Here is a 27,047-nt window from a genome sequence, read left to right on the forward strand (position 1 = left end):
GTGAACAACACTGCAAATCAATGGGCAGAAGTGCTCAATGGCAATATTGTATTATTTATTTATTTATTTTATCACTGTGATTGACTTTTGTGATGTGGTATTCAATTTTCTTGATAAGCCAAACACAAACAGACCTGGTTAGGGATTTTATTCATAAACTGTTTAATCGGTCGATTTTCCAGGAATCATACTATACTTAATATCAATATCAATATCAATACAAATACATAAAACTGCATATACAATGATAACGGATTTTATTCTTAATGCCCACTACTACAGTGGAACAAAGCTTTTTGAATGGAACATGTTACATGTTATTTTATTTGCATTTTTAATATATGACCACATGTATTACATCAGATATCCTAAAATTCTAAAAAACCCTTATTATCTTGATATGAAATTCAATTAGGCTAGATCACCCAGCCCTAGTGTAGGTGCCCTTTAGGATTTCATTGAGAGCAGTTGTGAAGGTCTAAAAAAACAAAACATTTATAAACACAGTAAAATCACACCAAATTACACCAGTATTTGTATTTTTGAGCACTAAAAAAAATCTATTAACAGTACTGATTGGCTTGATTTTTGTTTCTAACATAAACAAAAGTTTCCACTAAGGATTCATGAAATATGGTTATAGAGAACTGTGACCAAGATATCTCTCTGCATGGTATTTTACAGTTATTAGATAACTTGCCAATGCTCTCTGGTTTACAAACTAACATAATGTTGACACAATCCAATAATAAATTACCTGCAACTAATCTTGAGCATTGCCGTCAGTTAGTAAAAATTTCTGGGTACCCATTGGCTGACATATAAACAGATACAGATATGTCTGTCTAGCTCATAGGAGTTTATGATGTAAGTGTCCTGACTTACAGGTCAGACTCTGCTTAAAAATCAGGAAAAATCGAGAGTTCAACCACAGGTACTGTAGGACTGAATCCAGTTAACTACTAGGCTAACGCTGACTAACAGGATTTACCAAAGTATCTATTATAGGCTGTCAAATTATCTGTAATAAAACATACCAGAAAAATAAAACAAAACAAAAATTGAGAAGTATTAATATTACCTATTTATTAAACATCCACTACATAAATAAAACACAAACCATCAACAGTAAATTAACATTAACTAGACTGTTTAATTAGCAACAGACAACTAGCTTAGTACAAACGGTATGACTAACGCTAGCTAAAACGATTTACAAATGTAACTGTTATGGGCTTCCTGTCAAATTATCTGTAATAAGACATGCCAGAAAAACAAAGTATTCAAATAACCCATGTAATAAAAATCCACAACAGAAATAAAATACCAAACACTAACAGTAAACTCAAATTTTGAATTAGCAAGACAACTGTCTTAGTACTTACGGTGTGGCTAGCCCGATTAGCACTTAGCTGAAAAGAAAAACTCTTTTAACATCTAAATTTACCTACACTTGAAACAGCTGTGACAGAATAGCTATAACAAATGGAGTACCTACAGATATCTGTGCAACAAGGTATGCTGAGAGTATATAAATTATGCCTGTCAATATTTCACAGAGTGGTAGATGAAGCTAAAAATCTCAGTTTAACTCCAACTGCTGTAGAGCTGTGCCAGGACTGGTTGCTCCTAGCAACAGAATGTTCAACTGAAGCCAACTGCCGCTGGCATTGTGGTGAGAAACAGAGGAAGACTGTGTCCGTAATCACTCTTGATTTTCTACCTAGTGCACTATATTTAGCTTCTACCATTTTAGATGATGGTCAAAAGTGTAAAATATATGCACTAGTGTCCTCAGAAGTACTCACAATAGGATGAAAAAGATGATTCCCACACCATGACTATACCACTGTCTTACAGTTCATACTAACTATAAATATATACATATATAGAATGTATAGTAATCTTTATAGTAGGCCATTTCTTTTGCAGTAATTCTGCAACAAGTCAACATGTTTTTTATGCCAATCAAAAAATAGTCACTGTCAATTAACTAAAGGGGAAAGCAACATGTTTTCAGCTTGAACAGGTTGCTAATTTTTCTTTTAATCATCATGTATCATGTTTTCCAGCATGAACTCACTATGTACGCTTATTCAATTACTGCTTAGAATAAGGGACTGTACTTTTTTTCTTTTTTTAAATCAGAACAGCGGGGTGGGGAGTGACCTTGTTGTCTTATCATGACCCTCGCCAGAGCTACAAATATTTTCCCTTGAGCCTTCCTGAAAGACTGGGGAAAAATCCATGACCCTCCCTCTGCCATCAAGAAACATATTTTACAGTTTCTGGCTGTGATACAGGGTGTGATTTTGGAGATTTTTAGAGAAAGCATGCCTCTCAAACCCACTTGTGCTGTTGTTGTTTTGTTTTTTTTTAATTTCTAAAAGATTTTTAAAAATATATAAAACATAACCATTTAAAGTTGAACATCCCTCCCCTAAGCCAAATCAAAAAACATAATTCCATCCCCAGTACTTAATTATTTGAGGTGCCTCCCCTGTTCTGTACCAACCCCTCCCCTCTCATAAATAATAAAAAGTCCCTTAGCATGTAGAATTGGGATACATCTTATTTTTTCTAAAAAACTCAAAATGCTATGTATTGCTTCTTGCAAAAATTACAGTCATGCTAAACTACACTTCTCAGTTAAAATACAAAATGATGATGACTCAAAAATGTATGTCTTAATGTACAAGATTAATGTACATGTAGGATATAGCAAATAGGAGAGGCAGTGATTTCAGATGCAGCCTTATAGAAAGGTAGAGGTATAGAGAGAGAGAGGAAGTAAGATGTATAGAGCGATGACATGGCCAGAGTGAGAATTGAGATAGGGAGGTTAAAGTGAAGTAGTTATTTAAGGGTGTGCAGGTGACAAAAAAGGTGAAAGAAAGAAACACCTGTGAGCCCATGTCACCAGTATTCATCTCAGCTCTCCAACAGAGAGAATGTGAATTTATAACATTTGTTTGTAGTTTGGCCTCCCATCTTATTTTTACACCACTCCAGTAAATAAGCATGACCCAGTGAATGAAACATGCTTGAGGCTTCTTACTATTCCCTCATAACAGAGCACCAAAACAAGCACTTTCAAGTTTTACCAAACAGGAGAGCAATTCTCTGTAGTTTGTACAGCTGACTGCTCTCTAAACATCAGCGTTTTTATAAACACAACACAGCATTCCTATGAGTCTAATACTCATTTAAATAATGCCCCATTTCCACTGATTTTAGTTTTTTAACTTTTCTTTCTAGACCCCTACTTGACATCACACACAGACTCATTAAAAGCTCTGTGAGTGTGTTTGTAAATGTGAAAAAAGCCCATTTTAAAGAGTTTGGGCTATAGGGTCGCGTTTGCAATTTTACACAGAACCAAACAATGGTGAGTGTGTTTTAGATAGCATGCCAGGCGTGACATGTAATGCAACAGCATCAGCCTCTAGTTTAACATATATAACGTGTCAGCGCCTTTTTAACGATAAAAGTGACATAACATGGCATTAACAATCGTTTACCCTCTTTGTTATATGGTGGCTGATATTGTCCTCAGCGTTAAAGTGTAAGGAGCTCCTGGGCCTCATTTTTTTCCCAATGTGCGGACATTTATGGCTGTTCTTCTCTGAGTTAGCCACTAACGACCAGCAGCTACTTTAAAATCCTGTGTCACACACATTACACATCATCAAAACATCACACCCATGTTACCTATGATCCCATCCTGGTGGCTGTCCTGATTATACAATAATCGTTTCAGTGCTTTTACTGCCTCTGATGCCGGTTAAAAGGCAAGACAACTCTGGTTTCCAATTCCATGACTGATGAACAGTGAGGTGGCATATCGGCATTAAATTGCCGCCTTATAGAGGGCTAATGATTAACACAACCCACAAAAACAAACATTGTACGAGATTCCATCATAAACCTGACAGTCTCAAACTGCAAAACTACTACAGCTTTTATGTTAGTTTAAAATAAAATAACTTAATTTCACCTGAAGTTATTAGTGCAAGCCCCATAAATGTCACTTTTTTACTGACAAAGGTGAAAAAATTACCTTATGAAGAATATGAGTTATATGTTGTTTATCTTTAGTTTGATGTGCTCATTAATGCATGAATATATAGGTAAAATAACGAAATCATAACATTAAACCTCTTCAAAGCATTCACAGTACTTTTTTTCCAGGATATTATAAATTATATTTATAGCACAAACTTTGTGCTGTTTTAATGAGCTGGTCTAAAATAAGTAAGTAATAAGTTAAATAACATGGAAAAAGTTGGAATGTTTTTTGTCTTTAACAAATGCTGGACATATTTCATGCTACATCCAGACACGAACAAACAAATGTGGTGAAACAGAAATGCACAGTCAGAAAGGGAACCCTGGTGATGAAAGTGACATGAAAATGATGTTATGATGATAGTGTTTACACTGCCATTTGTCAGGTTTATCAAACCAGGCCTGCCATTATATACTCAGTAAATGTATTTCCATTACGATTTGCAAAACTTCTTTCCAGACAAATAAAATTATTTTTACACAAATTATTTGTCAAAAATGAAGGGAAACTGTTTAAACTAATGCACAATGTAGACATTAAACACTTGCTTGAGATAGCTATAACCTGGAAACTATCAAGAAGGAGAAATTATTAACTTAAACCCTTAAACTGTGTCTGTCAGGACTAATAACAGGAACTATAGGGTGAATTAGTAAGTATGACAGCCGTGTTGCAAACTGTTGACCTTGGTCTAAGGGCTTGTTTCAGCAAGCATCTGTGCCACTAAAGTGCTCTTGAGCCAGACAATAAACTCTCGCCAACTCTAGGCATGCTGATCTGCAGCTGACCCTGACAAGTGGAAATAAACAGTCTGTCTGCAGGGAACTTTTACTGTGCTAAATCTAATCTATAAAAGAGCCAGAATGATCATTTCTACCATAATAATGGGGCTATTTGCATTAAAATCCAGTATAAAGTACTCACTGATTCTATAATTTATCTTATTGTGCAAAGTAAGGTGATGTTTGTAAGCTTCTCTCTTACTATTGAGGTGAAGGCATCTGAAAACCCAAACTCCCCTGCAGCCTATGGCCCCATGTTTGCAAAATGTGGCAACCGTTAGCCAGTAGCTACCTACTTAACTATAAGCGTCACAAAACCATCTCTGTGTTTTCTCCCGCAGCCCAGAACAAGCCCTGCTCTGTTCCCCTCCCTGTGACTTTGGCTGACTGGACACGGCCCTCTCTAAACTTTCCTGCAGGTCAGGAGCTGTGTATAAGCCACCGCTCCCTCCTATCACATCCTTACATCTACCCTGGGGTTAGACTCAATGTCAAAGCTAATGAATGTACTAAAAGCGATGATATCACCTCCTGTGAGAGAGAAAGTATCAGCATAATCATTTTTAAATGAATCTCTGAAGCCTCTCTTGACTTAATTATATTGATGCTAGTCATGTTTGGAGCACTGTGCACCCACGTGCACACACAAATATGGTGAGCAAAATATCCTCTTGCATGACTGCACCGTCACACACATACACACCTGCCTGCACACAAATGCACACTGCACAAATTTCACACAATTTGAGGAATGTGCCCCGGGCCAGCGTAGCACAGTGGAGTAGGAAGTGGGAACGCCAGTCTGGAAATGATTTGAAAACAATAGAGCAGCTCTGTGACTTGCAGAGTGTGTAAACAGTCACATAAAAACTGATTTCAGCAAAGGAAGGCTTGCATCTAACCTTACAGGAGACCAGGAAGTGTGAAAGGTTGTGCAGTTCATTTGAGTAAGAGAGTATGCATGAAAGGAAAATACATTTGGAGGCGTTCTACTTGCTAACAAGCTGGAATGGGTCTGCAGAGGATTTGAGCTGAGTGAAATTAAGGCTGCATGAGTGTGTGAACGGATGAGACGGGTTAGATCATCCTGTGTATGTGTGTCAGACCTTGAGCTGCTGTAGTCTGAGCCTCTCATCCTCCATGTCTCTCCTGGCCCTGTCCTGCTCCTCCTGCAGCCGACGCTTCTCCTGATGGAGGAAGAGAAGGGGTGTGGGAGAGAAATTTGCAAGGAAGTGAATGAATGCAGACATATTGATAGTTTAGGCAGAGAGGGAGCGAGAGCGAGAGGAGTTTATATTCAAATTAAGAGAAAGATGGAGAAACTCAGATCTGCAGTCAGACGTATAAACAAGCTGATGTAAATTAATGAAGAGAAACAAAGAAAAGAAAGAGACGGCAGTGAATAAAACATCACTGGGAAGGAGTAAAACGGGGACACCTGGTCAACCATCTGTCACAAGGACACTGTCACCATAGACATCAGGTATACTCTATATCCCATAATGCTCAGAGCAGCTGTCCCCATGGCAACCCTGTGTTGTTTTCGTGGGACCAGGGACACCCTGGCTAACCACATTGCACACTCAATAAATTATTTAGGAGTTACGGACAGCTCAGAGAGCTTAGTCTCTTTATCCACTCTTTCTCTATATGCTGTAGATGAATCTGAAGTAGACTAGTAGAAACCTCACTTTTTAACATGCCTATAACAGTGTGATGTATGTGATGCAAGGTCACTTTTTAAACGACTGTACCGAGACAATGTGCAGAAGATCCTGTAGAAATGGTTCTATGTTGAATATGTAGTCGTCCAATGCCATTAAAAAAAGGTTATAATCTTAAAAGTTTTAACAGAATGCTATAGAGTTCTTGTCCACTTCTAACAGATTGCTATGTCTGTTTTCTGCTGCATTATCAGCGGTTCAAATATGTAAGAAAGGACGCGTAAAAGACAAAAGCCTATGCTCCATGAAATTAATTTTATTTTAATCAATCTCCATTGAAAGCTCATGTTTCTTTTGCATTCTGAGCAGCTGGCAAAAAAAGTAAAACCAAAAACTGTTAAAGGCTGAGCAACCTGCCAACATTATGCCACTGGTGAACCATTACTCTGCCACTTTGGTACTATATTTTCTGGCTGAAAAATGGAATTGTGCATTTCTTTAGGTTTCAATGCAAGGAATCATTGAATTTGATTATTTTAATCATAAGCTAGCAAGAAAGTAACCCCCCCCCCCCCCCCCCCCCCCAAAAAAAACTGTCATAACAATTTTTCAGACTACATCTAAACATGTCCTTTCACAATGGTTGCCCTTTACTGCACATCTACATCAGTCGCCAGGGTTGCACAATAAAAAAAAAGTCACTGGTGATATATAAACAGTTATTAAAGTGTACTCAGTTTTGCCTTACTGCTGCTTTCAGTATGCTGCTAAAATGTAATAAATTGCTTGTTGAATTAGGAAAATGAAAGAAAACTATCTTCACACTGAACACTGAACCCACAATGGCCACAAATGAAGAAAAAAAAGACAGTTACATTTAAAGTGCAGTTTTCTTCTTCTTCTATTTAAACTAACTCAAAAACTCCCTGAATGCAAAAACTGCAGTCTTTCGTGATGTGGTTAATGCATAAGTTGACACCTCTATAAAAAATATTTTTTGCAGCCCCAGTCTACACACAGATAAAAGTATGTGTGTGTGTGTGTGTGTGTGTGCGCGTGTGTGCGAACTCACGGCAATGGCCTCCAGTCGCTGTTTGTACTTCTCCGTCTCATCCATCCTGACACCTGTGACACAACAGGACAGGGTTGAAGGTTAGAGGTCAGAGGTTAAACTAATATGAGTGAGCCAGATCCATTTATTCCCAGAAATGGCTGTTTTCACTGGCTAGAGAGAATGCACCCAGGCCATTATTTCAGCTTTATCCTCTGCAATTGAGGTTGTATGAGGTACTTTTAACATACAGTAGATGTGAGTGTCCACATCCCCAGTTTGGAGAAGCAGGCTGGAATTGGCCACAGAAGCTAATCTGCTCTAGAGGGGTCAGCAACAAATGAGCGTTCTGACAGAAAGGTAAAGCATTGAAAATATACTAAATATTTTGTAAAATTATAAAAGATTGTTTTATTTGGGCCATTTTTCAGGTGGCTAAAATCTGTTTTGCTGCTGCCTCCGTCCACAGCAGTACATTGCTTAGCTTTCGTGTTGGCACTCCTGCTGATTCTCCATACTGGGGGAGTGCCGACAGACAACTATTGTTGGTAATACACTGATTATTGATAAGAACCTCATACAACGCCACAACAAAAAAACAAAATATCCCTTTGAAACCCATATATAGCATTTTCCTCTGTTCATTTGGGGGTCTTTGCATGTGAAGTAGAGAATCAAACAGCATTTCTGCAGTAGTCCCCAGTGCTACATCATAGAGGCAGTCAAGAGTAGTAACAAGCTCAGAGACAGGAAAAAAACAAAATAAAAAAAATGTTTGAAAAAAATTGGACAAGTATCATCAGCAGTGAATGCTATTGTGAATCATGACCCACAATCTTCCATCCAATTCCAGCCCTCACCAAAACGTCTCCCTCACACATCCATTAAGCATTTCGTTTCTGTCATGACACAGCCTCTGGCATCTCCAAGAAAATGAGCATAGGCAATATTTGTTTTCCCCTGCAGCTGACACTAAATGGGACAATATTTGTGCTCCCCAAAACTCAGACACATGAGAGAGCATAGACTAGAGTCATACATAGCAACCAGCTCTCAGCAACTCAGTCATTAGTGAGTTCCTGCCATCACAAGTCTTAAATCTGCCTTTAGTCAACTTCTCAGGAGAGAAACAACACTTATTTTTGGCCTACGTGGAATTCAGCACTGGGTGGGTTTCGTAAAGAAAAAGACATGATGAGAATAATTATAATGAAAACACTGTCATTGGAAATTGGAGCTTTATACGTGATGGCAGCGGTAATCTACCAGTCACTGACAATCCCTTGTGGTGTGAAAAGCGATCTGTCCTACACCTAAAAAACACATACAGCCATCACAGCAACTGAGATCTCATATTAGGGAGATCTGAGCAAAATTGCAGCCTGTTTCTGTAACAAATACCGCACTGTCACAGCCATTGTCATTAATCGCCATCAAAGAGCTTTGAAGCGCAAAATATGTGCTTACCAATGCACACACACAAAACGCTTTCCAAGATGCAAAAAACCTCACAAACAAATTTATGGACAACGACAGGACGACAAAACTTAGATGATGACCTTATCTTACCTACAACTGCAAACCCACACTTCTAGAAAAAGAATCTCACGTGCAAACTGCCAAATAAAGCGTTCAAACGTCATCCACATTCTCCCAAAAACCCCCTTCCCCCATCTGACACTCACATACTCTACAAATGAGGTTTCTCATTTCTCGCCGGAAGGCAATTCCATAGAGCTGATGCTATTGTTGCTCCTCCAATATGGTGGATCTTTCAGGGCCTTAAGAGGTGATAGTTAACATAGTGAGAAACTTCTCCTTACCAACACCTGAAGGAGTCTTTCAGCACCCTCAAGGTGTGGGATGGGTGGTGGGGTCACAGGGGGAAAGGGCCCCCACATAAAACAATATAAAAATGTAGGTGTAGTGCGTATGAAGGGGAAAACAGAAAGATGAAAGAAGAAAAGGGTAGGGGATTTTTTTGATGGGGAAACAACCTCTAGCATGCCTTTCATTACACTGGAGCTCTCACAAGACCTGAGGTGGCGAGACAGAGATCATCAAGGATCAGCAGAAAGAATATATATACATGAAATGTAGAGATGGTGATTGAGAGACAAGAGATACCCTTCAAGAGCAACAGAGGTAGAAAGAGACAAAATCTCATTTTGGCAGTGTTTTTGAATGACTTGAGGTGCAGTGACAGCTTACAGTATGAGCCTCCATAGGGAGTGGAGGCTTGTGTCTCATCAGGGCTCCAGGAGAGCGCCTAGAATAGCAGCCAGAGATAAACAAGCAAACACAAACAGAGGCTTTGATGAGGAGGTATTGAGGAGCTCCCCGTAGACACACACTGACTTCGATAATTAGACATGATACAGGAGGGGAGAGAAGGGAAGGCTGACAAAGTCAAAAAGTTAAGAGGCAGAGAAAGTCAAGACGAGAAGACGGGAAGGGGGGGGGGGCTGAGGAGATGTTAATAAAGCAACTGATTTGGGATTCAGATCCCATAATGTCCACAAAATGGGGTGATCTGTGACGCAAACAAATCTTGCACAGGAAAGATAGAAAACAAGGGATTGTTCCATAACTGGAAGAATGGAGACATTTTAGATTAAATCAACTCAAGCTCCCATGAGTCTCTGATCATTATCAAGCAAAATTAGGTCAGTTTGCTAACAGCTAAAACTAATTTTTCAATCTTGGATAGTTTCATTTAGGGGCAGGTCATTATTATTATTATTTCTTTTAGTTTTTACAATTATTCTTACAATTATTCTTCTGTTTTCTTAAAAATTCTATTTTCCCAAGCCATTCTAATAACGTTTCCCCCACGTGACCTGAGGTAGGTTTCTACATGATGATGTTGCTTTGCAAGTCCACCTAATGCGCCTCTTCATGACTTTCTTTTTCCCATCATGATTTTATTGTGCATGCAACACCAGCATCAGGTAGTCAGCTGAAAGACAGGTTTCTGCAGGGTAAGTATCAAGTGAGTAAAGTAAAAAAAAAAAAAAAAGAAATATTAAGTTTTTACAATACTGTCATGTATGAAAAGGGGATGCATGATATTGGATTTTTGCCGATTTCCGATATGCCAATATATAGTAAATAATTTGGCTGGTAACCGATACCAATATCATTATAGTTCAGTGCTTATGCAAAGTCTCACCCTTACGTGAGGCGCCTTCGGATTCATGCGGATTTGCAGGGATTTTTTGGGAGGGTTTGTGGGGGTCCATCATGATTCCTCATTTGTTTGCATTGCACACCCCAGCATCACTGGGTCTTCCCATTGTTCCTTGGGAAAGACAGGTCTTAGTCTGCAACCCATAAGTAATGTGGTGTATAATAGGACATTTTTCTATAGATAGATTTTTTAAACAGGATTGTTCATAATGGAAGAAGAACTAATTTTTCAATCTTGGATAGTTTCATTTAGGGGCAGGTCATTATTATTATTATTTCTTTGAGTTTTTTACAATTATTCGTGCTGTCCCCTTGTAGTCTTCTTTCTATATTCAAAACAATACATCCAAATTATGGTTGTTTTCCTTAAAAATTCTATTTTCCCAAGCCCTTCTAATAACGTTTCCCCCACGTGACCTGAGGTAGGTTTCTACATGATGATGTTGCTTTGCAAGTCCACCTAATGTAGTAAAGTAAAAAAAAAAAAAAAGAAATATTACGTTTTTACAATACTGTCATGTATGAAAAGGGGATGCATGATATTGGATTTTTGCCGATTTCCGATATGCCAATATATAGTAAATAATTTGGCTGGTAACCGATACCAATATCATTATATCTACTTTTTTTCCCTACCAAATTTGAGTGACTTTCAAGTCTCCTCTGTAATGGAACTAACATCACAATATGCATACTCTTATTGTGATGGAGACAGTTGAAGACATAAGACATGAAGACATTGGTGGAAATCAGCATGTGGCTGATTCCGAAGTGTCATTATAAAGCCAATATCTGCCATTACAGATGATGTGCCAACATTATTGTGTAACCCTAGTATTAAAAGAACCAAATTTAACAATGCAGGAGGACTACTTGATAACTTTAAGTGAATTATTTAAACAGCACTTGTATAGGAGAGATTCTGTCCCCAGCTTTTTGATCCATATAAGTGTTTGATCACTGTAACTGTTACCACTTTAACAAATTTTCACTGTACTTAAAGATATACTTTTCTGGTTTTCAATGAGGTCTGTATCACCACGGAGTTGGGAGTGTGTGCAGATGAATATTGTTATGGAGCCCCCCATGTCGTCAGTGCAGGGAACTCTGCTCATGCTGTGAGCAAAATCCACCGGATGAAACAAATCACGTCATTTTGTGGATGATGCAAAATACGCCATTTTTTAGGGAGCTCCACGGGCAGCCAGGGACACCCCTTAACACTGTTCATTTGTGCACACTCCCCATGTCGCTGTGACACAGACCTGGCTGAAAATCGGCTAGGCATCCCTTTAAAGTCATTCAGCATTTGCTGTAATTCATATTTGTTCTTTTTTAGGCAGTGTCCACATTATAAAACCAATCAGAAGTGTTATTAATGTGAAATCTTTACTTTGACCATGGATCCTTGCACCTTAACTGTGAAATTTCACACATCTCCCACAACCCTCTTGTGGTATTCAGAAAGCACAGCAACCCACAAATGTGATATGGGACTTATTGACTGCACCCTCCGTTAATGCACAATATATCTAATACATCTGAGAACCAAACAGCAGCAGTTTAAACACCAATATGGCACATGGCCATGAACACAGCTCGGCTGCTACAGTGTTAAATTACAGACACCTGTGACACCTTCCAAAAGCCAACCCAGATGACTAAAACAAGCCTCAGTTCCATTAAAACTGACAGGTTTTTGGTTCTCAAGGCAATAATTTGTGTCCTTCACAAAAGCATGTGCCAGTTCAGCAAGTTGTAGGCTGCGTGACCTCAGTGGTATGGCCTCCCACACTGAGTATCTCCCATTTTACATCTCCCAGTCTCGCTCTCTCGCCTCCTATACACCACTCACACAATGAACTGAAGGTGCCACGGCCAAAGACAGGATGAGCAGAGGCAGGAGGAATGACAGTCCAGAGGGAAGAGAAAAAGAACATTTTATTAGTGCTGCAAAGATCATGTATTCAGTCAACAGTCCTTTTTCACCACGACATTTTTCACTTGTCAGGTGTTACTGATAACATTAATGAGGCCTCTGTTGTACCCAGGAGTAGAGCTGAAAAGATTTGTTGATACAAAGGAAATTAATCAGCAGCTACTTCGATCATCGAATAATTGTTTCGATAATATTAATTAATAATAATTGTTTTAATAATTTTTTAAGGCCCAAAGCCAAACATTTGTTGATTTCATGCTTCTTTAATGTGAGAATTTTACACGATAAACTGAACAGCTTTGGAATTTTGGACTATTAGTTGGATAAAACATACCATTTGAAGACATCACCTTTGGGTCTGGGAAATTACACAGAGCATTTTTTCGAGATTTTTCTGACATTTTATTGACAAAACAACCGATTCATTGGGAAAAGGCAGATTAATAGAAAATGAATACGATTGTAAGCTGCAGCCCTATTCAAGAGTCCCTGCAGCAGAACCAGAGGTATTAGTTTTCTTTATTGAATACATTCTTCTTCCTTGTCAAAATACGGCACCTACATTAGCCACAATGCAAAAATCTACTGCTGACAGTTTGTTCTGTGCTTTGGGTGTTTAAGTAGCAGCTGATGTAGCCTTGAGGTGCTAGCCTCAAGCAGAGATGAGGAGCCGGTTAGTAAGTCTCTCAATTTTAATTCTTTCTACTAGGGATTGACATTTTAAGTAATTTTCATATGCAATACTTGCTTAAACTGCAAACAAACTTTTAAAAAATTCTAATGTTACAACATCTATCTATCTCTTTCTCTCTCTCTCTCTCTATATATATATATAACCAGGTGAAAGACTCATTGAGATTTAAATAAGGTTTCAACAATAAATACAGACAGACAAATACTACTATCAAACAAACACAATTATCACACAATATAAAGAGCGAGCACAATCTCCAGTTGAAATGCGAAAAGTGCAATCATCAAATTTCAGTTATCATTGGAGTAGCAGTCACACTGACCAATAGTGCTATTTTCTCGACCTTTTAAAAGTGACTTAAATTCCCCCATAGTGATCAGCTCAGACAGTTTTAAGTCCTTCTGTAAGTTATTCCAAGTGGAGGGTGCGGCAAATTTAAAAGAGTCCAAGCAACCATAAATGTGACATCACTTTAGGAAATTCAGATTTTGTGCAGGTCCCTCAGCAGATACAAAAGACTCAACAACATTTTTTAACATATGCAGTATGACTTCCTAACACATGTAAACAGGACCTGATGCATAAAATTGGTGGAATATCCCTTTAAATAGCTGGAACTACAGAGTCGTTTGCCTTTTTGTTTAACAATCTGCATAAAAACAGAACAGTTGCCGATCAATTTTCTGTCACTGACCAATTAATCGAATAACTGTCTCAGTCCCACGTTGGTTAAAGAAAAATAACCTGACTTACCTGTAAACAATCATATATTGCAGCCCTATATTAAATTACGAGAGCTTAACCGTGTGCATATAGAGAGGTCCCGAAACTTTCTCTAAGTGCAGCTGCTTGTCAGTCATTCAGTCTTCCTGCAAACTGTCAGCATGAAACATTCCTCCTGCCACGGAGCAGAATGTATATTTGCCCTCAGTGTATGTGTGCATGTTTAAATAACAATGTATATTTGCCTAGTGGGGTGCCATGAAGCCTGTAAGCCGAGTGCTGGTGTAGTGACATTAGCTCTGTGGGAACAGATGGAAGAACAGTCGGGTGTCTGGAATGAAAAACGATAAGAATCATTTAGTATCACGGCTCACTGCTCTTCAATTCGAAAATACACAGACAGGCAATGCACAACTGGCTGTACATAAGAACGAAAACCTTAAGTAATAATACTCCTACAAGAGGCCGCAGGGATTTTTTTTTTGAAATCAAAAAATCAACAAACCTTCTCCACAGAACTATTTTCAGCTGCATCCAAATCACAGTGCATTTAAAGAAAAGCCCTCATTATTTTCAAACTGAGCAAAATATCACAAGAACCACAACATTGGCATTTCAGTTTCTAAAGGTTTAAAAAGAAGATGAAAAGACTGTGGGAGAGGCAATTAGTCCAATCAGTATGAGCTGATAGGTAGCACTTACAACCACCAATGGCTGCTGTTGCTCTGTATAAACCATCGTGTAGAATATAAGACCAGAGGTTGGCACACAGGAGCTACACCAGATGCAATGTGGATACGTTATTTATGAAAAGCACATATTTCAGGAATTTAAATCCCATGTGATGTGGTGAGACACTATGAAATCGGGAACTAGCTTACTCAAATACAATACTCCACTCTAACTACATTATTTTCCTGCCTAAAAGGCTGAAGCTGTACCATCCTGATCATGTGCACACACGTGCATGCATACCATGCCTTCAACTGGCTCAAGGAAACACTGTTTTAAGAGCAAAATATTTTAGGAGATCTAATAAAAATGCGATTTAAAAAAAAATTACAATTGTTTATATATTGTGTCCAAATCGTTACATGCGTAGTCACTTGTGTCTATTATGTGAATTCCTGGATGTTAAATGTTCATCTCCAATTGTCTGTGTTTGTCTACTGAAGTAGCATGTGACATGACATAGTCAAGAGATATTTGAGACTGCTGATTTCCTGAATATCTTTTAAAACAATTTTATTTTATTATTTATGCATTTACACAAATGCAGATCTGCTCCTGTTTTTGAACCATTAAAAAATAATTATATTTTAAATAATACCCTCTCACAGTCTTTTACAAGACACTTTCATCAGACAGCCCATACCTTTTATATATCTTATTTTGAACTTTCTATTTCAAGTTAGTAGCTTTTATCAGTATATGTGGCAGTCATGTTCGCATGTACTGTAATGAACTAATGCACTAACTTATTTAGCGCCCTGTTACCAGACCAAATGGATCAAATCCTAATACTGTCAGGGTTGTGACACTCAAAAAAACACAAAAAGATTTTCAAATGTCTCTATCACAACGTAAGTCTACAGGACCAAGTCTTTTTGGACACCATGGCATCATGTGAGAGACCCAAATGGCGTAATTCCACTTTTGGCCACTATATTAAATTGGCTTCAATTGACTGCCATTTGCAACAGCATTTATAAACTCCCAACTGGCGATACAAAGCTATCATCAAACAGCAGAAAAAATAATGTAGTTTTCTTTTGAGATTTTTGGTTGTGGTGGCAAAGATGCTACCAGTGGAAACACTGTGGAGCACTGAGCTGGTCCCCGCTTTACTTCGGTCAGAAAGAGACAGTTGTTGTCTTCCTCTTGCAGTTTTGGCAAGTGTCTTTCCCAGTGCACTGTGCTGATCACCATAGTGCCACCACATCAGTGTAATGCTGCAAAAGCAGTTACAAATGACAAAAATCTACCAAGTGCAACACACAAAAAAAATCTCGTTATGACACCCATAAGACTTTTGTCAAGAGCTGGAGTTGGGATGAAATTTGATAGAGGCAGCTGTCTCTTGAATGTCTATGCAGTAAAAATGCAAGTAGTTATCTATGGAGCTGAAAAATGAAGCCAATGTGAAAGTATTAAAAACTGCAGTTACTGTAAAATTGCCATTTGAGGAAGCAAGCTAGCCAATCGCCTTAGACCCCATGTTAAAATGCTCAACTTTTCAGCAGAAATAAACATGTTTACAGCCTGGTACAGTAAACAGTTTTTGTCTTTAGCTAATTTTAACATTCATGACAACTTTGCAGAGGGTGAATTTTTATATAACTGACCCACTTTTTCTTTATTAGGGATTAAAGTCACGCATAATTAAGGGTGAGGCGCTTTAGGCTTTCTGCCTATTGTGTCTTCGGCATCCCAGTCAGATCTATCCCTTGCTCCTCCACAGCTCCACCCTCTCGCTAAAATATGGCCACTTGTGGCTCAAACAAAACCAAAACGGCAACTGCCTAACAGCCAAACACAAGGCCTCAAAAGAGTCCACAAACGAATGGGTGATGCCATGGTAGCTACGTCCATAAGTTTTATAGTCTATGGGAAAAACCCTGCACAAGTGTGGGTGCACACGTTAACAGAAAGGTTAAGAGTGCAGGGTTGTTGACTTTGACTTCACAGGGTCGGTCACGGGCTGCAGTGGAGCATGAAAGCTGTGAACTTTAGCTCACGAGACTGCGGCACAGGGCATCTTTCAGTCCCAGCATTGTTTGATTTTGACGAAACTCTGATGGATGAGTGACTTTAGCAGAGCAGTCATTAAATCATTACTGCAAGATTAATCTGCAGATTATTTCCTTGATTAATCATTTTATTGTTCTGTCTATAAAAGGTCAGAAAATATTGAAAATGCCTGTTTTAATTCCCATCAACACAAGGAGATCACATTGCTCAATTGACTGAGTCCAAAACCCACAAATATTGACTTCACTATTACCTATGATGCAGATGCACTTAATGTCAGAAAGGTATTTAGAAAGGTCAAAGAGCAACAGTCATCTGAATTGGTTTGTTCTGCAAATACTGGCCACTGAACAAACAGCGTACACTGATTTGCTAAAATAGCATCAGGTTTATAGGGGTTGGGGGAGGGGGCTGAGGGAGTCATTAAAAGGCCACCCAGTGACATTTTGTTCATGTGTGATGATGGAATCACGCCGCTGTTGGACCCCTGGCCACCCTGCTTCTCTGCACTTTGAGGTTTCTGCTCCATTTCATGAAGAGATGAGGGGATGGAGGTGAGGGATGATTATAGTGAAGACAGAGGAGAGAGTGAGAGAGAGAGGAGTGTGGGAGGCAGAGGTAAGGTTGGAGTGTTAGATTATGTGACCTCAATCACATACAGCGCTGTAAGCGTATCTGAGTTCTAACATTAATAGTTTTATTAATTTCTAATACCAGTATTAGGGATGCCACGCTGGAATCATCTTTGCTTTGAAGTGCTGTTCATCTGCTAGAGGCTCATTTAGAGCGCTGCTTCTGCACGTCCTATTATCCAGCTTCTATTTAACAGTACTGTATTTTTTTAAACTCTTTTCACTCTTTGGGATTAAAGTACAGCATTTAAGTATAGAGTGTAAACTGCAGAACTGAAAAGAGCTGAGTTGGGAGCAGAGAAGTAGAAGGTTAAAAAAATGCAATGCTACTTAAACTGAGACTGAACTGATTGAAGGACAGTTTCAAGCCTGTGAGACAAAGAGAAGCTATTCCAAGGTCACTGTAAGTTGAAAATATCCTTCCACCCATGTGTTTGGGAACAGGAAGAGTACAAACATCGCTGTCCTCCAGACGATTAGAGATAGAACATGCAATCGCAACGACCCTGATCTCTGAACTTGAGCATCCTCTGCTGTTGTCACCGGCCATCGCTCAGGAAGAGCCTAACTTAAACAGCCAGCCAGCAGACTGTAAAACAAATTCCTAGATAGAACTTCAATCAGAGACGGGGCAGTCAAAGACGCAGTAACTCTGCAGCTTGAGGGACGGACTGAGCGGATTGTTGTAAAGTGCTTTTTCATCAGCTATTGATTTTCAGTTGCTTTACAGACTGCAGCAGAAATTGCATTATTGGAGATGGATATCCTGCTTATCTAGATGGAAATAAATCTGACACACAGTGGGAGTGTGTGTATGTATACTGTGTGTGTGTGTGTGTGTGTGTGTGTGTGTGTGTGTGTGTGTGCGCGCGCGTGCGTGCGTATTTATGTGCGTGGGTCGGTGGCATGGGTGGAATTTGTGGAGCTTGGATGGTTCTGCTGTAACAGCACACAGCCAAGCTCCTCTGATTGACAGTCCAGGTCAGGGGAATGAAAACACTGTGCTCCGTTGCTGTGTGTGTGTGTGCGTGTACATGCGTGCGTGTGTTTGCATATGTGAAGGTTGGAAGGTTAATGTGAGGTATGTGTGCACCTCCTAGGTCACAGAGCTAACAGTGTAGTAGACTTTGGAGCGTGTTGGGGATTATCAAAGTCAACAACATGCATCATAGATTTACTCTATGTCATTTATCACCGCTGCACTTCACACGCATGACAGTCCTACTTCGGTTTGAAGTAACACAGAGGTTCAAATAATTCGCACTTGAATGCGTGCACTTCAAAGATTCAAAAGACGTCATTAACCTACAGATCCCATATTTACCAGAGGGGTAACTGTGCAGATACAGTACGTACAGTAAGCTTACACAAATGATCCTAACGGGACACATGCGCTCAAGAGCATCAAAGGCATCGCTTGCGGGGGAATATCAAAAGAAATCTTCCAACAGGTCGCAGCGTTCAGCGGTTAGACTAAAGCAGGTTTAATGCGCTGACAATTTGCCTAAATCGTGATGAGAGAGGAGACAATGATGAAACAATACCATCTCAAAGGAGCAAATTCCTTTGCTCTCATTTTGTCTCTGCGTTATACAGCCATAAAAAGGATTGAGGGGGGGGATCAGTGGGGTTCTGTCAGGTACAACCCCCCCCCCCCCACACACCACAATAGAGTCTCTGTTCAGCAAGAGGTGGGCTGGTCTTAGCCTGGCTCTGCCTACAGTATCCTAGTGTGTAAAAGAACACTTATATACACAAAACACACCCGCAGCACACCATCTCATCTCTGCTTGGACTGATCGAGAACGTAATGCAACATGGATGTTTCTAAGTTTAACTGTCGGGGTCACAAGGGCTCTTGGGTTGCTTTCACACCTGCAGTTAAGTCTGTTTTTTCTTTTTAGCTCTAGTCTATTGTGTGTTCACATTGTTTTGCTTCTTGTGAGTTTGTGTAGCCTGTCCTCTTCACAGGTTTATAGTTGGCCTAGGGCTGTACCCAACTCAGAATTATGTCAGTAAAAACAGATTTGGCAGTTCAATTGGCTGTTCAAGATCTCATTTTTTCCATATAAAGTTTTTAAGTTTGAATGGGCTCAGCGGGATATTTAGTGTGACAGTGGCGTTGAAATGAAATGCAGTAAACGGCATTAACGACAGATTGCAAATGTGCCACGCTAGATGTTCCGACACTAGATATTCAACATAAACCAGAAACTGTATCGTATCAACCTGCTGCAAGCTGTAAATTCACTACTTAACCTTATGGTGCAGTCTTTCTCTCCCTCTGTGCTGTTACCTGCATGTACAGAGCTTCTGGTACCAAAGAGTAGCGTAAAAGTCATGAGCACACACTCCGCAGCAAAACCTGGGGACCAAAACATCCCCAGAAGTTCACTTCACAGCACACTGACTAACAAAAACATAACAAAACATGACAAACAAATAACAAAAAATAAATAAATAACTGTAGACTGATGGGTGTCATTGTGATGATTTAAATCTCTAAGGGGAAGCACAATTCCATAGTGGAGAGGAGTTTGTGTGGCTCAGGTTTTAGCTGTTTGGTGAAACCTGGAACATTCTAGATCCATTTCTTCACACATGGTTATATTCTATGTTTGGGCTGCTAGGTTAGGGTAAAAATCATTATGTTGATTATTTTGGTCTCAATATTTATATCACCATTATGTAACATGATAACTCTTTGACATCTATTGCAGATCTGTCCGTCCAGAACCCTCCTAAGTTGATGTTCTGGAGGTTTCTTCCATTTTATCCTCTTTGAAGGTGTTTTTTTCCCCAAATATGTTGTTTGTAATAGTGGAACATACAAATAAGAATTGACCTGACTTGACTGACAGAGTGTACAACAAACAAATTAGGAGGTGTAAAAACCATGTTACATGGACTGACAGGTATCTCATTCATCAGGCAGTTCGCAGTGTCACCCTGCATCGTTCCCTTCATAAAAACATTGCGTGGGACTGCTTGGGTAGGGTATCAGTGAGAAATAATACATGATCTATGAAGTCAAGTTTGAGTAACGTTGCATTCACACAAGCTGTTTTGTCCACTTTAAATGGACCAGAGTTCGTTTCCTCGGATAGTCCCGGATAGTGCAACTATTATCCTGCAGGGTACTCTATAGTTATTCACTTGAGGTTACCCTTTTCCCTCAGATTTGTCTTACTGTGACCACTGACGTGTTCCACACCGTCAACCATTATCTCATCGACAAAACAGATGATGGACATACAGCTAAATATGGTTTATGGCTGCATACTGCTTGATATTGCCCTCTGAATGGTTCCCAATATGGGCAGGCTTCTGAGCACTAGCCATGTCAAAATCACCATCTGCTGCACACATTTAAAATATTAAGTCTGGAAGGGTTTTGGTGAGAAAATCAGTTCTGCAGCCATTAAGCTGAGCAGCAGATCAAAAGTGACAGCATGGTGAAGCCTTCGTAAAAACCTTGTCATCCACCCATCAAATCAGCAGAGGGGCGGCAGAGATTAACACGGTCAACCGAAACATACATATGCATGGTGGAGCTGAAGAATAATGTGCTATGCAGCTCGGATGAGTCATCTTGGCTCACTGAGTGTGATTAACATGCAGGATTATCTATTTAATCCGACTGAAGAAGTCACATTGTTGCATTGGTCCAAGTGTATGCATTTCCTAGAATGGTTCAGTTTTGTAAGTGTCAATCAGTTAAATTACAACAGCTCTGTGATCAGTGAAGTCACTCTACTCCTGTGAAGAGGTTTGTACGCAATCAGTTTGAAGAGCTGATAGGGGATAAGACTGGATGTACAAATACTTACTGTGTTTACACATTATGATTGCGCTTATGTTTTTCTAAATATGTTTAGTTTGAACAGCACATTAACTTGATTTATCCCGAGTTGCTTTCATTAAACCACTTCCAACATCAGATGTGAGGAACTTTTTATTGAATTACATACTCAATTGTAAATACATGTGATTATATGATTTGATGTGACATTTTGTTATCAACCAGTTTACTGGCTTGCATTTTACAAATACTTTGTATTGGTACCTGATACTTTTAAGGTACTGACCAAAATAACCCGGTAGCAAGTTGTATCAGAGCATCTCCAGTCAAACCCCAGCAGAAACCTAGACTTGTCATACTAGGAAAAGCACAGGTGAAACTGACAGATATTGAAGATATTCCAGTGATCCAGCATGGATAATACCAGTGCCTCACACCCGTGAAAAGCATCTATCATTAATGTTCAGTTCATTTCCTGCTATGACATGTCAAAATGTCTGCTGGATAGAAGGTCAATTCTTTTAGTGCAGGGGGTCTGATCCCAAACCGCCCCGACTCCGTCCAGGACGGACAAACTTCCTGTTGCTGTCAACTCTAAAGCTGCTCTCCTGCAGCAAAAACTCAGTTCTACATCTGCCCAGTTAGCACAAGCTCAGACCACAGCAGTGCTAACGTTAAACGCTGAACTAGAAAACTGTTGCAACAAACTCACACCAACACAGGAACAGCTTGACTCTGTTGTTAAACCTGTAAAGAACCGTAAGTTAACATTAGCTGAGTAATGCAACAGTTAGCCCTGTTATTTTGAATGTGGCAACAGGCAGACTCACACAACTGCCCTCAGCGCGGAGCTCACACTCCCCCAGCAGCAACTACAAGCCATACAGTCTGTGTTGTGGTGAAGGCATGCAGACATGCCATCAAAACGACCAAAGTATACTTCACACGACTCCACTCACATTATGGGTATCGACTGAAGCAATGTATTGGTATATGTAACTTTAGGGGAATTAGTATCATCATCTTTTATAGCTAATATGTATAATGTAATGGGCAGACCTGGGGAAAAAGCCCTTACAAGCACACAGAAAAGTCTGTAATGAACATACCAACATGACAGCATTGGTATAGTGTTGATTTACAGCCAAGCTCTACATGAACATATATTGTGCTCTGTCAAGACTTCAAAGTGGGAGACAATTGGTTATCAACTGTCACCCTTAACACTGCAAGACGATTGAATCACTGTGGTTTCAATGTTTTGGCATTCACAAACTCTTCTATCTACAGCTTTATCTCCTCAAACACAATGCACTGACAGTTGAGGTACGAATTAGTGTTCAAGATAAGAGGAAAAACACTGTTTTTTAACCCTGAGGTGGAATGCAGTATGTGTGTGTGTGTGTGTGTGTGCGCGCGCGTGCACGCGTGTGCATGTGTTTGTTTAAAGTTTTGCAAAGGAGTGAAGATTAGAGGCTAGCTGAAACGTCATGGAAAACACAGACATTTTAACTGAGTTTGCCCTGTGCCACTAACTGAAAGTCATTACAGCCTTTTTATAATATTTGTGTCTGATAAATGGTGCCAGTGTCACTCATGACATATGCTGTATATATAATGTTTCAATCAGTGTAAATGTACCTATAATTTTAGGGAATCTCACGCAGTCTGAAGTAAGTCACGCCTCTGTGCGACGGCGTCATGAAATTGAAGGAGATGGAAAAAGAACAAACAAAAAAGGAAGTATAAGGTCGACACTGTGGACCTTTTCATAGCCTCTATTCAAACAAAATCCAGTGCAAGAGTCCTCATAACCTGCTTCAACTGCCTTAGAGGTGACAAGTCTTGAATAGCAGGGACAAAATGTAAGGAGAAAATGAAAGACACAAAGAAGAGACAGAAACATCATACAAATGTTAAATCCTGCCAGGAACCAGGGGTTGAAACGACTGAGAGAGCATGAACTAGAGGAAGCTGTGTTAAGTTTGAGACACCTGTTCTGACAAGTCCTGACGAGACACTTGATGCTGTGACAACATCAACATTCTGCCTGCATCGCCACCAAAACCCAGCTCAAAGACTCACGTCAAGTTCAAACTGAGACACCTTACAATGTGTGCCAGTCTACATTCTGATGGTATCTCACATGCAGACACATGCAAAGATGTTTCACAAGATTCACTGTATGAAACTTTAACAGCAATGGTGAACAAGCAGTTAGCAGCAACCTTGTCAATGCCCTTTCTCCAAAACAAAACAAAAAATTGGAGAACCAAGAGATATGAACAGGACATCTGCATGAATATTGTGTACTATGTTGTTTTCGTGGTGCTGTAAAGTCAGCTTGCTTCATCAGTTATTCCAACATAGGGTTTCCCAACCATCCATTTATTGGTGGCGGCCAGCCACAATCAAAACATCTGCCGCCACAAGTTGATTTTATACTTTTGGAGCTTAATCATTCATTAGGAGCAAAAAGAAAATAATTGTGCCGAAGTGATCTGAAGGATTCAACAAGATTTGGACAAATGGCAGAGGCAAAGTGCACCTTCAAAATGTCACTGAAATAAAAGCAAGGCAACTTTTCTTTTTTAAACCCACAGTGTCTATGCCTCCTCTGCTCAGTGACGCACTCTGTCAGTGAGGGGCTTCATTGAAATAAAAACTGCAGGCTGTACGTTACTCGTTTATGCTGCTCTGTGGTTTAATCACTCACCAAGCTGTGCAGTAGAAAGACGTTCAAAGCTGTTCATGGAAGGCAGGTTTTGACGGGTGGCGTTCCCACAGTGCTACGGATTACAATAAACAAAGGATGCTAACTGGATCTGGCTTGAAGGCCAATCAATTAAAAATTCCTTATATGATAATACTGTTTTTGCAGATTGGCTCAGGAGGCGCACAACTGTGCCATAGCAGTGCCCGTAAACCACAGGGAAACTCATTGTGATACTTTTCAGTGACTTGCCCTGTTTTTATTAAAATGATTCTAGGATTTTCTACTAATGAATTTTTTGATTCCTCATGTATGCACATGCAGCTGGTAAGTTTTCTCTTTGCACTGGCAGAAAGTGTGTGGAAGACATGTATTTGCTTGCTTCAGTGATTTGTCTGTCTGTGTGCGCGGGATTAGTGTGTGTGTCGAACAGGTTTGGAGAGGAATGCAGGACTGGTGTAATCCGGTCTCGGTTCATTTTCGCTATTGTCATGGAGTCAAAAGCCTGAAGGCCTGTGTGCCTCGGGGCCTCGTAGCTCAGTCATGATTACACACATATTATCTCCCAAAACACAGTGCAGCCTAAATCACAATTAAACCACATCAGGACAACACAGTTCAACATTACAAATACATCTGTAGGTCATTCACGACCAGCGGATAAGACCTCGCAATGTCGAGTCATAGAGTCTGTGTAAATCTCTAACGCGAGGGTGCCTAGTCACCTTGTAAATGTTTAGTCGGGCAAAGTAATGTTTAACTTTCCTCTTTCGTAATCATTACTGCAGACAAACAAAATGAATTCTAGCCTATCCTTTAAAAAAATTATAGAGACAATTCACTTGTCTTTCAACTTGCAACTGTTCACCATCTCTGAGATTATACTTGTGAAGGCAAATGAAAGAATTCACATCAAAATTATTGATGACACATTGTAGGAAATGTTTATTTTAGGCATGTCCAGATGAAGATTTTTTGCCCCCTGATCCGAGTCATTTGGTATGAAGTATCTACCGATATAGAGTCCTGATCCAGTATTTACCCGGATGATACAGCTGCACAATGCACACTTCAAGTACTTTAAAGTTATTAAAATCAATCCAGTATATTTGCTTGATTTATTAGCTTTGCAATGCAACACAAAAAAATGTCTGCATCCAAACAGTTCCTGTTTTAAACACACTATTTCTAGAACACTAGAAATATTTTATATGGCTCTTATCACAATTCCACTTAGTGCAGCATTTATTTTTTCAATTTAATACTAAAGGAAACAAAGCAAAATACGTCTTTAGAAATAGCTTTCAAATACACTTATTGCAGCATCGTAATAAAAGTACAGAACACAGCTAAACTTTAACATTCCCAGTCACAACAATAAAAATTGGTACCAATTCTGCTTATTTCAGCATCATAGTAAAACTAGTTCAATCTCAGATATCGACTCCTTATGACAAACCAAGAAAACTCCTGTTTTATATTGCATTCCAATAACATATTTCACCTACCGAGATCAAAGATGTGGCAAAAAAATCACAACTGCTCCTCTTTCCGTTTAATATCTTGCATGAAACTCAGTTAAATGATATCTCTTCTCGATTTAACATGGAGTTTTATTTGATTTGAAGAGACCTGATGATCTCTTTATATTCACAGAGTTTTCATTGAGACACTTGGTACACAACTGGATTTACTTCATCATTATTAAGTTTCTCTTGGCTATCCTTCATTTCTCTCTCAATTATCCACTGCTCTGCCTCTTATTCTCTCCTTTAAGCAAGTACTAATAATGTGTTTTGGTGATGGCAGCCCCTGCGGACATAAACACACATAGTGCATTTATCAAAACAATCACCTCATGCCGTAAAGATCTTGATGTTAAAGAAAGACACAACTTATTTGTAACAGTTAAAACAAAAAGGTATGCAAGATGCATAGCAACAAGGTTATGCATCTATTTTTGAAAGATTCATAAGTTTACCAACGTAAATTCATATGCTGATGTAAAACCACGGAGGAAGAGGGCAAATTCAGGATCCAATTAAAATCCATTTAAATCTCACAATTATCTTGATCTGCTGAATGACCAACTAAAGTTGACTTGTGTTTTCAGCCTTGTCTTGTGTGGCTTTAAGGCTTCTTTTTGTTGTTTGGTTAAAAACGCTCTTATTTTCTTGACAGAATATAATTTCATTTCGTAAATATAATTTCAAAAATAATTGACACTTGGCACTTGAGTAGCACCTTTTAGTCTTCCGGCTACTCAAGCGCTTTTACACCACATGTCTATATAAAGTTATTATGTTTTTTTCACCCCACACATACATTCATACACTGGTGGCCGAGGCTATCACACAAGGTGCCACCTACTACTCAATTTAAACTATCACGCACACTCACACACCAGTGGCACAGCCATTAGGTGCAATCTGGTAATCAGTATTTTGCCTGACGATACTTCGACAGGTAGACTGGAGGAGCCAGGGATTGAACCACCAATGTTCCAATTGGTGGACAATCTGCTCTATCTCCTGAGCCACAGCCAAATAAAATTTTCAAGAGAAAAATATCCAGCTTCCTTTTAACTGGCTAACATAGTACTCACTGCCCAACTATGCCTGTGAAATTGTGAACATAGGCTCTTTCAGTCTGCGTGCTGTAAATAGTTTTGTCTGATTTTGCAGGGAATTGGACCTGGCAACAGACATTAAGACTAACTATACAGAAATTGCCAATCTTCTCGCTGATTCCCTTGTTTGCTTAGGTTATGTAGAGGCATCAGAATTATATTGACAATGTTTTATAACCAGTAAGAAACTCTTTGTAGCTGCTTTAATATAACTTTTGAAGTTTAAGCCTTATTTTTAAGTGTTTTCTGTTGATTTCAAATCTTAATGTTCAGTTCTTCAACTTAACATTAACCAACAGCACTTACATTATCAATAAAGGTTCTTAAAAACCTGACAATAATGCAAGCCTTTCACAAATTATTTACAAAGTACAGAGCAAAACTTTTTTGTAATACATCCCCCTCTTGT

At 39.3% G+C, this 27,047-nt stretch overlaps 1 protein-coding gene across 3 annotated transcripts in view; it reads right to left on the reverse strand.

The window, feature by feature from the left end:
* The window catches only part of palm3 (paralemmin 3), a 45,187-nt gene that overhangs the window by 8,576 nt on the left and 9,564 nt on the right, over positions 1 to 27,047 (reverse strand). For 2 of the 3 annotated variants that reach the window (XM_042485410.1, XM_042485408.1), the window contains exons 2-3: positions 7,588 to 7,640; positions 5,958 to 6,038 (exon numbers count right to left, since the gene is read on the reverse strand). In XM_042485410.1, the coding sequence (XP_042341344.1) occupies positions 5,958 to 6,038; positions 7,588 to 7,632 (126 nt within the window). In that variant the 5' untranslated portion in view covers positions 7,633 to 7,640. Of the gene's footprint in view, positions 1 to 5,957; positions 6,039 to 7,587; positions 7,641 to 9,777; positions 9,836 to 27,047 lie in introns of all 3 variants that reach the window. The other variant, XM_042485409.1, reaches the window with a different exon arrangement.

The sequence above is a fragment of the Plectropomus leopardus genome, chromosome 4 (assembly GCF_008729295.1).
Source record: "Plectropomus leopardus isolate mb chromosome 4, YSFRI_Pleo_2.0, whole genome shotgun sequence".
In the NCBI taxonomy this organism is placed as follows: Eukaryota; Metazoa; Chordata; class Actinopteri; order Perciformes; family Serranidae; genus Plectropomus; species Plectropomus leopardus.